Source organism: Panthera leo, chromosome B3, assembly GCF_018350215.1.
Source record: "Panthera leo isolate Ple1 chromosome B3, P.leo_Ple1_pat1.1, whole genome shotgun sequence".
Classification (NCBI taxonomy): Eukaryota; Metazoa; Chordata; class Mammalia; order Carnivora; family Felidae; genus Panthera; species Panthera leo.
The window spans coordinates 54,782,449-54,797,229 of record NC_056684.1 but is presented as its reverse complement, the minus strand read 5'-3'; the positions used below and the strand labels follow the sequence as shown (position 1 = coordinate 54,797,229).

General features: G+C 39.9%; 1 protein-coding gene across 4 annotated transcripts in view; it reads right to left on the bottom strand.

The window, feature by feature from the left end:
- The window catches only part of SHC4 (SHC adaptor protein 4), a 130,556-nt gene that overhangs the window by 32,477 nt on the left and 83,298 nt on the right, over positions 1 to 14,781 (bottom strand). For all 4 annotated transcript variants that reach the window (XR_006203586.1, XM_042942097.1, XM_042942098.1 and 1 more), the window contains exons 5-6: positions 14,032 to 14,085; positions 9,709 to 9,760 (exon numbers count right to left, since the gene is read on the bottom strand). Coding sequence is in view for 3 of the 4 variants with exons in the window: in XM_042942097.1 (XP_042798031.1) it covers positions 9,709 to 9,760; positions 14,032 to 14,085 (106 nt within the window). In the remaining variant the exon portion in view is untranslated. The remainder of the gene's footprint in view (positions 1 to 9,708; positions 9,761 to 14,031; positions 14,086 to 14,781) is intronic.

The window sequence follows — 14,781 nt, the reverse complement described above, 5'->3', positions numbered from 1 at the left end:
AGCTCTCTTCAGCTCTGAAATGGCAGAAAAGAATACCTCATATTTCATTTGCATCAAAGAGAAAAAAACCATTCATAGTTTACATTTAAATATCTCAAACACTGACAGATTTTGGTCTCAAGACAGGTTTTTGGGGGCCCCCATTTTTATAAAACCAGACTGATCCTAACCAATAACGTGACTCACTTTCAATGTTAGCTCTAGAATTCAATACCAGAGATGCTGAGGGCAGCAATCTGACAGGAAGGCTTGTGGTTGTGCTGTTGTCTTTGCAAAAATAAAACTTTCCAAACCTTCTCTCCTCACTCAAAGTAGGGGATGAGCTGCTGGCAAAAACAGGAGCTTTATAATACCCCTTTGCCCTGTTATTGCCATTTTTAAAATTTTTTTAACATTCATTTATTTTTGAGGTGGGGGAAGGGGCAAAGAGAGAGGGAGACATAGAATCCAAAGCAGGCTCCAGGCTCTGAGCTGTCAGCACAGAGCCCGAGGCAGGGCTCGAACTCATCAACCGCGAGATCATGACCTGAGCCAAAGTTGGACACGGCCGACTGAGTCACCCAGGAGCCCCATGTCATTGTTATTATAAAGCAGTGATGGTATGGTAACCCCTGTCTTCACAACCCTACTAAAGAACTATCTCCATTAAGCATTAAAAACAAGATTTTGTGACAATGGCATGACCAGAAGATGTTACAATTTTTTATTAGATACTTTCTCTGAGAAGCTGGTACTGGGAAGAGGAAGATTTTCACAAGTAATTTAAAGAGATAAATTATGGAGGGGGCAGCTGACAGAATATCACAAATGAGCAAATCTGCTGCTGCTGCTGCTGCTGCTGCTGCTGCTGCTACATAAAATCAGGAGCTTATGTGGAGAGACTATAAATTCACCTCCCACCATATGGAGTATCATTCTTGCTTCGATGAGAGTCTGGGGTCTTGCTTAGGGCGCTGCAATATGGAGATTTAATTGAAATGGAAGTTTCATCAGGATGACTTAAAGATAAAGGCAATAAATCTTGTGAGAAGTAAAATCTTTAAAATACATATTGATTTGTATAGCCTGAAGAATGGAGGGATGAGAAAAAGCGTAATAATGGTTAAATATACACAAGAATGTTGTAAAAACTGTTAGCTACTCTCTGAGAACAGCTTAAGCGACTGCATGGGGAATTAGAATAGAAGCCCAGGAAGCCTCCTGGGTCTCAGGAACTGTGGAGCCAACACTGGGACACCTTACTAAAAGGGACACCAAAGGAGAGGAGAGAGAGCTGTCTTTATGGAATGAGCTAACTGTGCTGACTTGGAAGCATGGTTTTATGCTTTTGCATTCTCTTGGAAAGGATTTTGTATATATGTGAAGTAAAAGGCAATTCATTCACATCTGATAGAATTTTCAGAGCCTATAAAAGTACACAATAGTAGTACCTACAACAGTGTTTCTTTTCTTAGCCTTATGTTATAATTATCTCAGGAAGGGGCTGGCTCCTAAGTAGCTCAATCGGTTAAGCCACCGACTTTGGCTCACGTCATGATCTCCCAGTTCGTGAGTCTGCACTGGCAGCGCAGAGCCTGCTTAGGATTCTCTCTCTCTCCCTCTCTCTCTCTCCCTCTCTCTCTGCCCTTCCCTGCCCTCTCCTCTCAAAATAAGTAAATTAAAAAAATAAGAATCTAAAGAATCTCAAATAATTCTCATTCCAGAATTGACTTGACTTTCATTTAAAGGATTTAAATGAAATTTTTATAGGGTTGGTTTTTTTAATATTTATTTCTTTATTTTTGAGAGAGAGAGAGCAAAGGAGGGGCACAGAGAAACACACACACAGAAAGAGGATCTGAAGCAGGCTCTGCAATAAGAGCCAGATACGGGGCTCAAACTCATGAACCATGAAATCGTGACCTTAGCTAAAGTCAGACACTTAACCAACTGAGCCACCCAGGCGCCCCAAATGAAATTTTTAGAAAGCATGTGTTTGTGTGTGTGTGTGTTCATGTGTGTGTGTGGGGGGGGCAGTGGGGGCGCAGTGGTATTACTAAATCAAACAATGCTAAGGTGTAGATCTCTAAAAGAATTGCCATTACCATTTCTTATAAGGTTATCCCTTTAAAGAAGCAACTTGTAAACTGATATAGACTTAGGAGCTAATTCTAGTTTTGAAAATCCAATTAAGAATGCTTATAGATGGGGGCACCTGAGTGGCTCAGTCGGTTAAGCATCCAACTTTGGCTCAGGTCATGATCTCACGGTTTGTGGGTTCGGGCCTCACATGGGGCTCTGTGAGGACAGCTCAGAGCCTGGAGCCTGCTTCAGATTCTGTGTCTCCCTCTCTCTTTGTTCCTCTCTCTCCCTCAAAAATAAATAAAAAACATTAAAAAACGGGAAAAAAAAGAATGTCTACCCTTTCTGCCAAAGGAAAATGTTTGATCTATCTTTAGACTGTTATTTTAAATTGACCCTTCTTTTTCTCTGCAGTAGCTTCACACATGAGCAACACATAGAAGGTGTTTTAAAAATTGTGTTGAATGAATACATACTGATTTTCCTGAATCGCATCAATAATTCTAGTGTGAGAAGTTCTCTTCAATTGCATTAAAATGACACCTGCAGCAATCCCCATAGTGGGAAAGGTTCCTACAGCCATTGAGTGGTGTGAATCATTGCTTGGTTTACTCATGGAGATATACTTAAATCTACAAGGTGCCCTTGGAAATGTGCTCTCCAACTGACCCAAGAGAAGTTGTGTTACATTATGACTAAAAAAGGTTACGCCCTTAAATTCTTTTGTTTTTCACCTTATAAATTTCTGGTCCAATTAAAAGAAAAGTCAAGATCCCAAAACATGTCAAAATGCAGAATATGATTTTTTCAATTTTATGTTTTTCTTAGGTTCAAGAAGATGTCTAGAGATGAAGACAAGGAAGATGAGAGAGACAGGAAATTCACACACACACACACACACACACACACACACACAGAAACATGAAAGTGTGTCTCCCTTAAAAGGGATGAGAAAACAAGAACGCTTAAAAGAACTCTGGAAAGACTCAGGTTCAAGTTCAAATTTCAATTATGCCACCATCTACATGACCTTGAACAAGTGACTTTGTAGCAATGTCCTCACCTGCCAAGACAGGGCACTGATTTTTTTTTTAATGTTTATTTATTTTTGAGAGAGAGACAGAGACAGAGCACAAGCGGGGGAGGGTCAGGGAGAGAGAGGGAGACCCAGAATCTGAAGCAGGCTCCAGGCTCTGAGCTGTCAGCACAGAGCCCGATGCGGGCCTCAAACCCACAGACTGCGAGATCATGACCTGAGCTGAAGTCAGATGTTCAACTGACTGAGCCACCCAGGTGCCCCAGGGCACTGGTGGTTTTAAAGTCCCTTATTGCTTTATGGAGATCCCAACCTTCATCTGTCACAGTAGCTTCAGCCTTCTGAGGAACAGGCATGTGCGTTCTTGTGGCATGTGGGTACTCAGGAAGGAAGGACACAACTAAACCCACCAGCCGACCTGTACCACTTCTCACATCTAAAATGTTCTTACTTATCTCAACTCTTCTCATTCTGATACTTTGAGCATTTGGTCCTGTTCCTGGACTGATGCTACCAACACATTCTGCTTTGCTTTGGATGACCTCATTGCTGCCATATTACTTTTTCTGAGAAGATCAGACGACAAATAGTGGTGCCCGGCACCATGAAAGGAATGACATTGGACAGAAAGGTTGACCCTGTGCAGACGTTCTGTACAGCCTCACTATCTCCAGTGAACACACATGTTGTGATAGTGCTGTTGTTGGTATTCAGACACACCACTCTGCGAAAATGGTCTTGGTTCTTTTTGAGGTTGGTCATGGGCCAGAATAGGGATGGGCTTTGAATCAAACACAGGTGTGCCCATTTCCCAGCATTAGACCCATCTCCAGAAGCTTAGATAAGCAGCCAGGTTGGCCAAGAATTTACCAACCTTTAGCTAACGAGAAGGTAGAAAGACAAGTATATAAAAAGCCCCAACTGCCAAAAAAGAATGTGACTTTCCATTGACATGATAACTTTGCATGGAGGTCTGAGATGGAATCAGATGCAGATATGAATTCTTTTCCCTCCACCTCGTAGCCAGACAGACCCATAACTCTACCTTTGGGTATCAAGCACTATATTAGGGAGGATTTTTTTTTAATCTTAGATACATATTCTTCAAACTTTTTTCATTTGGTTTCCTAATTGGATGTTCATGGACAAGAGGCTGAGAACTCTTCTTAGAGGATAACAGGCCCTTCTTTACTAGTTTTATATTTATTTTTAATAGACCAGGGTTTTTTTGTTTTGTTTCTGTTTTTCCATTTTTTAATAAACTAGAAATTCAAAAGCGCAGCTTCTCAGGTCAACCACCAGATGGTGCTGTGGCACTGAAGCAAGGAGTCCTCCCCGCTTAGAACTCCGCCCAAAGAAGTAAGCCAGCAGTCAGTCCACAGTAAACTGATGTCACCAGGATAGTAGTCCATATATTTTATAACCATAACCATAAATGTAAATAAACAGGCTAATTTAAATTATTTTTGTGGTCTTTAAAAAAAATTTTTTTTTAACTTTCTTCAGAGACTGAAAACCATGGCCTTCCTATATACACCCAGATAGACTGGGGCCTCTTCACATACCAGATTCAGAGAAACTATTTAAACCTCCCTGGACTAGTACACATTTGGAATGAGAGGTGAAGAGAATATGTATTACGGGGCAAGCTGTATTAGTCACTAAGTAAACTCAAAACATTCTTAGAGTGACTTACCTTTTCTACAGAAAAGGCCCTTTATAAAATGAGGCTTTCACTAAAGGGTCCCAGCTAAGATGGAAAAAAAAGGAGCAACTGCCCCGACTTGAATCTACTAATGCTAAAAGTGAATTGGGTAGATGAGAGATAGTGGGAACATTCAGGATTCTTAGCAAGGAGCCTGGACTCCTCTGCCTGACAGCTATGCTCTTCCTCATCCTGGAGGTCCCGCCCTCTGTCCCTTACCCATCCACTGACATCCTGCTTCCCAGGGGCACCTAGGGCCTGTTCATTGGCACACTGAAGGTTATTTTCTGCCTTCACACCCCCTAACTCCTTTTCAGTATGTGACTTTCTGGGGTGCCTTATTCCAAGGTGTCTTCTCCCGGAGAAATTTGCTCTTCCTCCTTCTCAGGTGATACTCATCTCCTGATTTCCTCTCCTCCTCCCGACTACTCCTCTGGCCCTTTATGGTCTCCTCTTACCACTCCCCGAGAGCCTCAGCCCTCTTCTTTCCTGGTTCCTCCCTCAGTGATCTTGCTTACTCTTAGGGCTATGAGGCAGTTTTTCCAAACCTGCACCTGAAGGTCTGGTCTCCCTCTCTATCTCTCTCTGTCTCTCCCACCCCCACACTCCCATCCCCTTCAGCTCTACTCCCACCTTTCCGCCTCCCTGACCCTGAGCTTCTCCTGCCTGCTGAACATTTTCCCCAGATGAACCAAACTCATTAGATAATTCTGTAACATCTTCTTTCTGGTTTCACTATTTTCTTTATTTATTCTAGGACTTAGAACATTTTTTTTTCTTTTTTACAAATACAATAAATATTCATTACAGGAGTTATAGAAAATAAAAAGCTACCAAGAAAAAAAATTATGTAAATCTCACTATCTAAAGATTAATTAAATACTATTAATATTTTGGCATCTCTTTCTTTTTAATCTTTCCAATCTTTCTTCTAAGTATATCTCCCTACAAAATGTTACCTGGGGTCATGCTATACCCATTATTTCACAATCTCCTTTTTGCACAAAATAACATTGTCAACATTTTCCCCATGTCATTATTCACTCTAACACTAGCTGTAAATTGTTGCATAGTAGTACATCCTATGGATTCATTTAAATAATTTGCATTTATGAATATTAAATTAATTTTTTCTGTTATATAAATAACATACGACAACAATCTTTATTGCTTAGTCTTTGTGCATGTCCTAATTATTTCCTTAGAAGTTAAATTGCTGGTTCAAAAGTACTTCCCTCTTTAAGACTTTGGGTACAAATTGTCATCTTGCTCTCCAAAATGTTTGGATCTATACTCCTACCAGCATTGTTAAGAAAAACTACTACTCTAAGCCCCATCTTACCTTTTTTTCAATATTTAAAATTTGAAGATGAAATATGAGATCTATTTATAAGTTGATTCCTAACGAAGTAGCTAGTAAGCTTTTGAAAATTTTTAAATGTTTCTTGGTGCCTTGTAATGTTCTTTTTTAAAGCTGTGCTCAGGACCCTGAATTGATTCACTTGCTTAATAGCTGGCTGAACTTAGGAAAATGATCTCACTTTCTCAATGCCAGTGTTTGCTTTGGTAACCAAAGGAATAAATTAATATCGACCTCCGAGAGTTGTTGCGAGGATGAATTGAGACAATGCCTGCCACATGGTGGGCATGCAATAAATGGTAAATGTTTTTCCCCTATTTCCCTAGTGGATTGTCTTTTTCCAATTTGTAATAATCCCTGTTTCTTCAATGGCAACACCACTCCAAATCACAAGGATAATGATGATGATGATGATGATGATGATAATAATAATAGCTACCATTTATTATATACTACTAGGAGCCACATATGGAGATGTTTGCATTGTATATATCTCATTAAGTCCTCAGGAACATCTGATTTCTATTTCTTCACCAACCTTTATATCTAAATTGTTGCCAAGTTCCATTAGTTCCCATATTTGTCCAAACTGTCGCTTCCTCCCCCAGTGCAATGCAAACATTACCACTCCTGCCCAGGACTAATGAGATATCCTCAAAATTGGACTGTACAATTCCAGACTGTTTTCTGTCCTCCAGTATCATTTTCACAGATACAAATGCCAGAAAACTTATCACTTTGCAATTTCAGCAAAAAGGCAGAAGCCAGAATAATGGCTATAAAGCTCAAAATCTTTTAATGGCTCCCAGTGGCCTTCTGGCCAGCACTCAAAGCCCTCTACACTCTGTTTCTGACCTATCTCTTCGGCCACGGCTCCCCTACTTCTATTCCTTCACTTCTCTGCAACCCCAGCCTTCCACACACACTCACATACCACCCAAACACATAGCCCCAAGTTCTCATTACAGGATTTTTTCATCCACAAATCTCGACTGAGCCCCTGCTATGTTCCACACACTGTTGTCCAGGACCCCCTCCTTCTCTAGGCACATCCTATTTCTCTCTGCCATTAAATGATGAGCCCAGGCTAGCCAGGAACTGTTTTCCTCCACAATGATTAGTTCAGCCCCTTTCATATTAGCATGTAATTAATAATTATTTGTGGGCTTGAAAATTATGTCAGCACCTCTGTGCAGAAATTAAAGTCCAGGGGCTGAGGTGAGTTGAAAAGATTTAACACCACAGGGTTGTGCAAGTAGGGGGTATGTTGACAACAGAGTGGCTTCTCACAGAAGTTTCTATAACCAAGATAAGTAAGAAAGGGAATGAGAGACTGAAAAAGGAGGCATAAGGATGACGAAATGCTAACATAGTAATCCAAGAAAATTACTCTGTGTTTCTAAGTCATCTGTCTTGTAGGTAGATCCATTCCCCTAAAGAAGAAAGCAAGTGACTGACTTGAATCTTAGAACTCCTCACCACTGCTTACTGAAAAGAAATGACATGTCTGAGCTGTTCAGCGACTGATGGTAAAGTTACCAAACATCTAGATTTCCTGATCTATTTGTTCTTTCTCTCACCCTGTCTTTTCAGGTTGAGAGAAAAGACTTTGTTGTTCAGAGGCCTTGCCCAAAATAGCATGCAGTTACTCTTTCGGGAAACTCAGGCTTAACTAAAAGCAGTTGCTCTTTGCTGGTATCTTTTGTTGTATTTCATTCTTACACCCCTGTTCCCCTTCACTAGTTCCTGTCTCTCCTACTCACCTTTGGTGATTATCCATTCTTCATTGTACAGTTTACAATGAGTCAGTTTCAACTGAGTATTGTGTAGTACTTGTCACCTGTTTCTTCCTTTCCATGTCATCAAGCCATATTCTTTTGGCAAGCATTTACTGAGTATCTACTACATGTCAGGTCTTGTGTTAGCAGCTGGTCCTCATCATTTCATTTTTTAAAAGTTTTCTTTATTTTGAGAGAAAGAGACACAGAGAGCACGAAACAGAGAATCCCAAGCAGGCTCCAAGCTGTTAGCACAGAGCCCAAGGTGGGGGTTGATCCCACAAACCATGAGATCATGACCTGAGCCAAAATAAGAGTCAGAAGCTTAACTGACTGAGCCACCCAGGTGCCCCTTATCATTTCATTTTTTACTATAACAATAGCTTCCAAATAGATCTCCCTGTCTTATGTTTCTTCCTGAATCCATCCTGCTCCCAAATCAATCTTCGTGAAGCTCTGCTCTGTCAACAGAATTCTCCACCCATTTGCTTGAAGATTAAGTGCCTACTTATCAGCCCTCTAGATGCCTTTTAGAAATCTTTTTCTCTGCACCCAATCTGCTTTCTAGTAAATATGTTCTATTCATTTGCCCTCCACCCCCAGCATACCATGTACATTTCCATCTTTGTTTTATAGCTCTTTGAATTTCCAAATGCTACTCCATGTGTGTACTTAATAAATGGGGGGGGGGGAGAGAAACTCTATCCCTGGGGTGGCAGAGGATGCCACCCTAATAGGTTCTAGTCAAGGAGAAGAAGCAACCTAAGACTCATCCCTACAAGGAATCTGAATGTCCCAGAGTTAGGGATAAGAAGCAACAATAACCATGTCTGTCTAAAGAGGTCCAATGAGCTAAGGAACTTCCAGCCCTTCATCCAAAGTTTGACTGGGAGATGAGTTTCTTTAGGCAAACTTGCTAAATCCTGGGATGAGAAATCCAATCAACTTACTCTTTCATTCACTGAGATACTCAACAAAAATAGGTATTTTTGTTCCAACACCTATGTGCTTGGCTTTGGGGTGAGTGCTTTGGAAACAACAGTGAATAAGGTAAACAGGTTCCTGCCCTCATGGAGGTTTCAGTAGAAAGGAAAGACATTAAACACATCAACAAATGGTAAATAAAATAACAAAAATGTGGGGTTAGTGTTAATAAGAAGAGAAATAAAGTATGATGATGCAAAAGGGTGGGATATGTTATTGGAGATAGGAGGGGCTATCAGTCAAAGAAGGTCTCTCTGAAGAAGAGACATTTAAGCTGAGATCCAAAACATGAGAAGAAGCCAAACACTCAAAATGAGATGTCAGACTCTTGAACAGCAAAGGTACAGGCTCAACATACATGTGTGGTGCATGCGCACGTACACACACACACACACACACACACTTGCTGTGACTAATGTGGGCCAATAACCTCACTGGCTTGGGTCTCTATGTAGTTCATTCATCCATTGGGGATGCAGCAGCCAGCTCCTTCTATTATTATAACCAGAACAGCTTCTCTTTTGATTATACAAAAGATAATAAACCTTTTGGTATGAGGGTCCCTCAGATGACCGGGATCTAAATCCCAGCTACATAATTTTTTCTACTTTGCTCTGCTAGCTGGGCTATTTATTTCCAACTCAAATTCACATAATATTTCTAGAACCCAATACAGCACTCTAGTGATCCTCATTACCCTGTATATTGAAAAAAAACCTCCTTGTTACATTTTAAAGTTGGTATATACCAGTTCTTAAGAAAATCTAGAAGTTGCTTTCCATACCTCGTTGATTAACTGGATCTTTAGCTACGTAGGCAACATAGTCTGTAGTATCCTATAAAAAAGGGAAAACGATTGCATTTAAAATGAATGGATTGTACTGTTGAAAGATAAGAGTACATTTAGGACATGATACTGAGGTACGGACTTAAATACAAATGTTTCTATTTAAAGAGAAAAGGAAAGCACCCTAAAAGGGAACATAAATATACACTGGGTAGTTTAGCAATTGTGGAGTCCTGATTCTCTGTCCCTTGGAGAGAGAAGTTGAAAATTAAAAATTTAGAGGCAGAGTTAGTGATACTTACTCACTAAGTATAAAAAGGAATCCAGATAGGGAATATATTGGTACAGATATTCTTAAAAAATAGTAAGGGATCATGACTCTCTCCTGTTTTGAAAGTTGAAATACCAGGGGTTATCTAGTCACAAAGGAGTCATAAACTGGGAGGCAGCACCATGATTTCCCAGTTGTCCAGACAGACACCATGTATGTCAGAAAATAATTAAAGAGACACATTGGTTTTTGTGGTTGTTAGCTCGCTCGAGTGCAGTGCAAGTTAAGAAATAAAGCAAAAATACAAAGCATTTATCTGATCAATATATAGAAAGGAAAAATCATGTTTGAAAACAAGAACCCATGAAAACCCTAAGGATTTCAAAAAGAGGTGTTGCTGACGTTGTAAAAACAAGCAAAAAGCCACTTGGTAATTCTGACTTTTATTGAAAACAGTAAACTGATGAATGATAAGATCTTAATAATTAAAGATGCTTTTTGTTATCTCGGTTCTCAGGGAAAAAAATACACACAATGCCATTTGCAGATTAGAAGCATGACTCTCCAGAGGGAAGATGCAATCAACTGGCAGGAAATAAAAGCCCGTTTGTAATACCCTCAAGGACAATCACTTAATAACCCACAGTGAAACACACAGGAAGCAGATCTCAGGGTCAGCGTAACTTGTCTTCAGTTATTTTAAAAAATAACAAACACCTAAATAAATTTATCTTATGCTAAAAGATAAAAGGTTTGAGATATCTTGTAAATAAATAAGGTCATATCTGTGAGCTTTGTTTTATATTAATTTAGAGGCAAAGTCACAGTTGCTGGGGACTTGGTTGCTATTTTTAAAACTGAAGGGATGGTAATGATGCCAGCAACACGGGTTGGCACATTCGATGGTGGGAAAGAGGTTGTGGGACTTCATCCTCAAAACCGTCTCCAACAGTCTTACAGTTCTAAAATCAGTAACTGTAAATATCTGGGAGAATTTTAAGAATGTTAAAAGTAAAGCACAAATAGTAAAAAAATATATACAAAAATATATTTGTGACATACTTGTAATGCATTTTTGAAAAAGAGAAAGTATTTCTAGATACAGAAGCATTACAAACAACTGTCTTAAGGGCTGATGGGAGGAAGACAATTGTCTTTGAGAAGAGAGTAAAGGTGAGGGTGAGCAAAGGTCAAGAGGGAAGGAAGGATAGCTTATCTTTAACTGTTTTCATTTTTTGAAATGTTTATTTATTTTTGAGAGACAGAGAGACAGAGCACCAGCAGGGGAGGGGCAGAGAGAGAGGGAGGGAGACACAGAAGCTGAAGCAGGCTCCAGGCTCTGAGCCGTCAGCAAAGAGCCCAATGCAGGTCTTGAACCCACGAACCATGACATCATGACCTGAGCTGAAAATCAGATGCTTAACCGACTGAGCCACCCAGGCACTCCAAGAACAGCTAATCTTTTTTTAAACTCTGGAGGAAATCTGGTGGAAAGAAGGGTACTACTCTGGGCCACGGAGACTTTTAGCTTCTTGCACCCAGTTAGCTGAGAAGTTGTAAATTTCTAACAGACAAAGCTATGAGCATGTGCTGGCAATAGTGGTGATAGCTATCCCCTATCACGCGGTCCCAGGCATGGTACTAGCAGGTTATACACATCAATTCGCTGAATTCTCACAACACTGTGAGGCAAGGGTGATCATTCCCCATTTTACAGATGAGAACCCTGAAGCTAAGAGAGACTAAATAAGTCAAGTCTCCCTGACTCCAAAGCCTGGCAGTTCATTTGGGGGACCTTGAATGCCAATGCTTATGGTTGCCCCAGTTTTTTATTTTAAATAGAATTGCAGGTTTTCTTTCCAGCTTCAGAGAGCACAGGGGCCCCACTCAAATCAGTAGGTACAAACTTCCCCACAGCGGCTAGGAATTCTTTACCGTTTGTTTCTGGGCAGTACTTTGGTGGGTTGAAAGTACTAAAGAACTAAAGGCACATGAAGACAATCTATTAGGACTGGGACAACTAGGATAGACGTCATGCAGGGCATGCCTAGGGTAAACGAGGATCTGAGTGCCAATGTGAACATGACAACAACTCTTGAAACTTGAAAGGGAAATTTAGAGCAAATGTCTGTAAATATTTTTAACACTTCACTTATACAACTCATTACTTTAAATAACTTAAGGAAAGTATTTGAGCTCCTTCGTGGATGACTGAGCTATAATGGGTTAGGAATAAAAGAGACAATGCTGGCCTCTTCAGGCTGGATTCAGTCAGCCCTCTCTGTACCAAACAAGTCCCTGGTTGTCACCGTTGAGGCAAAATTACAAGGCTTGGTGGATGGGAGTTCAGATTCAGTACCAGGCTCACACTGCAGCTAAGTGCTAGGCTTTTTGCATACCCCCTGTTTGCTAATGAATCCATAATTAGCCATCCACGGAATCTCTTGAGGATGAGGTAGAGTTCTTAAAATCTGGTTTACATATTAATTAAATAGCACCATGGAACTAATATATTCATTTGGAAATAACTATGCCCAAAGCGGAAAGGTGAGGAAGTAGAGAGGCCTAAGGGGAAAATTAAGTATCCATTAATAAAAGAAAAAAAAATCCCAATGATCTGAAGTCCTACTATAAATACTGCTTTTCTTCCGTATGCTTCAGACAGGTTCTGAAGACAGGGTGTCTAGGTTTGACGTGCTTAAATATTTTGAATCACAGGTAGCCAGTGTGAAGACAAGTAATTATTGAAATATTTTTAAGAATAGGGTAATGTGAATAGCATTTAACTATATATTTCACACACTAAAAGGTTATACCAACAACCAAGTGAAGAAAGTTGCTTAAATACTTTAGATGCCAGTAAAGGAAGCAACGATTACAACAGAGTAGCTTTGGAACTTTATTTCCTTTTAGGATAGACAATAATTTTTCCTTTTGAATATTTAGCATAGAGGTCAAAACTCTGCAGTGACATCAGCTGCCAGATTTAGTTTTTACTACCATTCCATACCTCTCCTGGATTTCTGAGTTGTATGTCCTATCGTTTATGGTCCTACATTTTATTCCTCAATTGGAAGTGAGAAACTAAGTGTGGTGGCTAGAAAAAAATCAGCCGTTACACTGGATTTTACTGCCGCATTTCTGAAGGATACAATCTTTAATAATAAATGCTCAGCAGAACAGAAGGCAATACATTGGCAGTAAGAACAAAATCTGCATGTGCTCCCGATATATTTTCTTGACCTTACTGATGTTCAGTCATTCTAAAAGTCAGACTCAGTCCTCTTCTAGCTTCTGGATGTTTGCAGGTAGGAGAAAAATGTCATAATATCATGAAGCAGCAAAATCTTCCTTCTAACCCCTCAGTTCAAACAGATTTGTTTCTTGGTCAGTCTCAGGCTTCCTAACTTCAATGCCTCTCTTCTTCCACTCTGGTTCAGAAGTGATGTGGTAGTGAGTCAGGGAATGACCCTCCACTCTGTAAAGAAGGCTTGGAGACAGAGCACTTGCTCGTCTCACACAATTCGTGGGAAACGAGCACCACGTGGCCTCTAGGGAGGAAGGAACTGCAGTTCTCTCCCACCAGCTGTGTGTTCCCTCTGTGAATTTCTGCAAACCTGGCTGCTCACTTTAGATTGGACATAGTTGCCTCAGTTGGCAGCCAGAGTGGCAAACAGGCTTCCCCTATTTCCAAGTCCAACTGCCTAATAGGAGCTGCCTGGAACTCTGTGTGAAGAAGAGTGCTGAGGGAGGACTGGTAACACATGTATGACATCCTTGATTTCCATGACTTAGATGTTACCTACAAGAACAGTCTCGGATGATAACTCCATGACTAACAACACAATGGAAAATTATTAGCTCATTTGCTAATCCAAACATTTTAAAAATAAGTAATGGAAACTATTTTACCAAAGTCAAATTTTTGAATGCACATAGCTATTCACAAATTGTAATAAAACACTGGAAAAGACATGTAATGGCTAACATGTTTTACATGGAAGTTCTTTTAACTCTTATAAAAAGGACTTTTATAAATCTATACTTACAGGATCCCCTCCAGAGGCAAATGAAATAGACTGCATATGATGATTTGCAATAATCTGTAAAACATAAACAAATTAAACATGTATGATGCTACAAGTTAAATGCCTAGTTACATACAATCTAACAGTAATAGTCGTACATTTGTATGTTTTGTCTTTGCCTGTTCAGCATCCCTTTGGAAATTACCTATCCACATTCTATAATAATCTCATAAGGTTCAAGTAGGTTTGACAAGCCCGTCTCACCAGCCCCTTCCTTATGGTTGGACACAGGATCCAGGCCTAGGCCATCAGAAAACACCATTCCTCTGGATACAGCAGAGCCAATCAATATCATGGGGAGGAACTGAGACAGATAATAGGAAAGAATGCATCTTTCTCTGCCATTAAGGACCATGCCATTAGTTTAAGTCCAAAGCTTCTGGGATTCATCTTTTGCTGCCATGTGGGAAAAGCCTGATGGAAGAACAAAGTTTTCCCTCTGGAGAGTATCAGAGCTGAGAGTTAAAAAAAAAAAAAAAAAAATCTGGTGGTAATATTTGTTTCATCACTTCAACCAATACATTTCCCCCCTCTCTTTAGTTTTTATGCATTTTTTCTATTTTATTTATTTAATTTTATATATGTTGGTTTGAATTGGGTTTCAGTCATTCATCACCAAAAGCACACTAAAGCACTAACATTAAGAATTTCAATATGATGTAGACTATCCAAGTGAACTGCATTAGTTAGCTGAGAAGACCACCTCTTTTG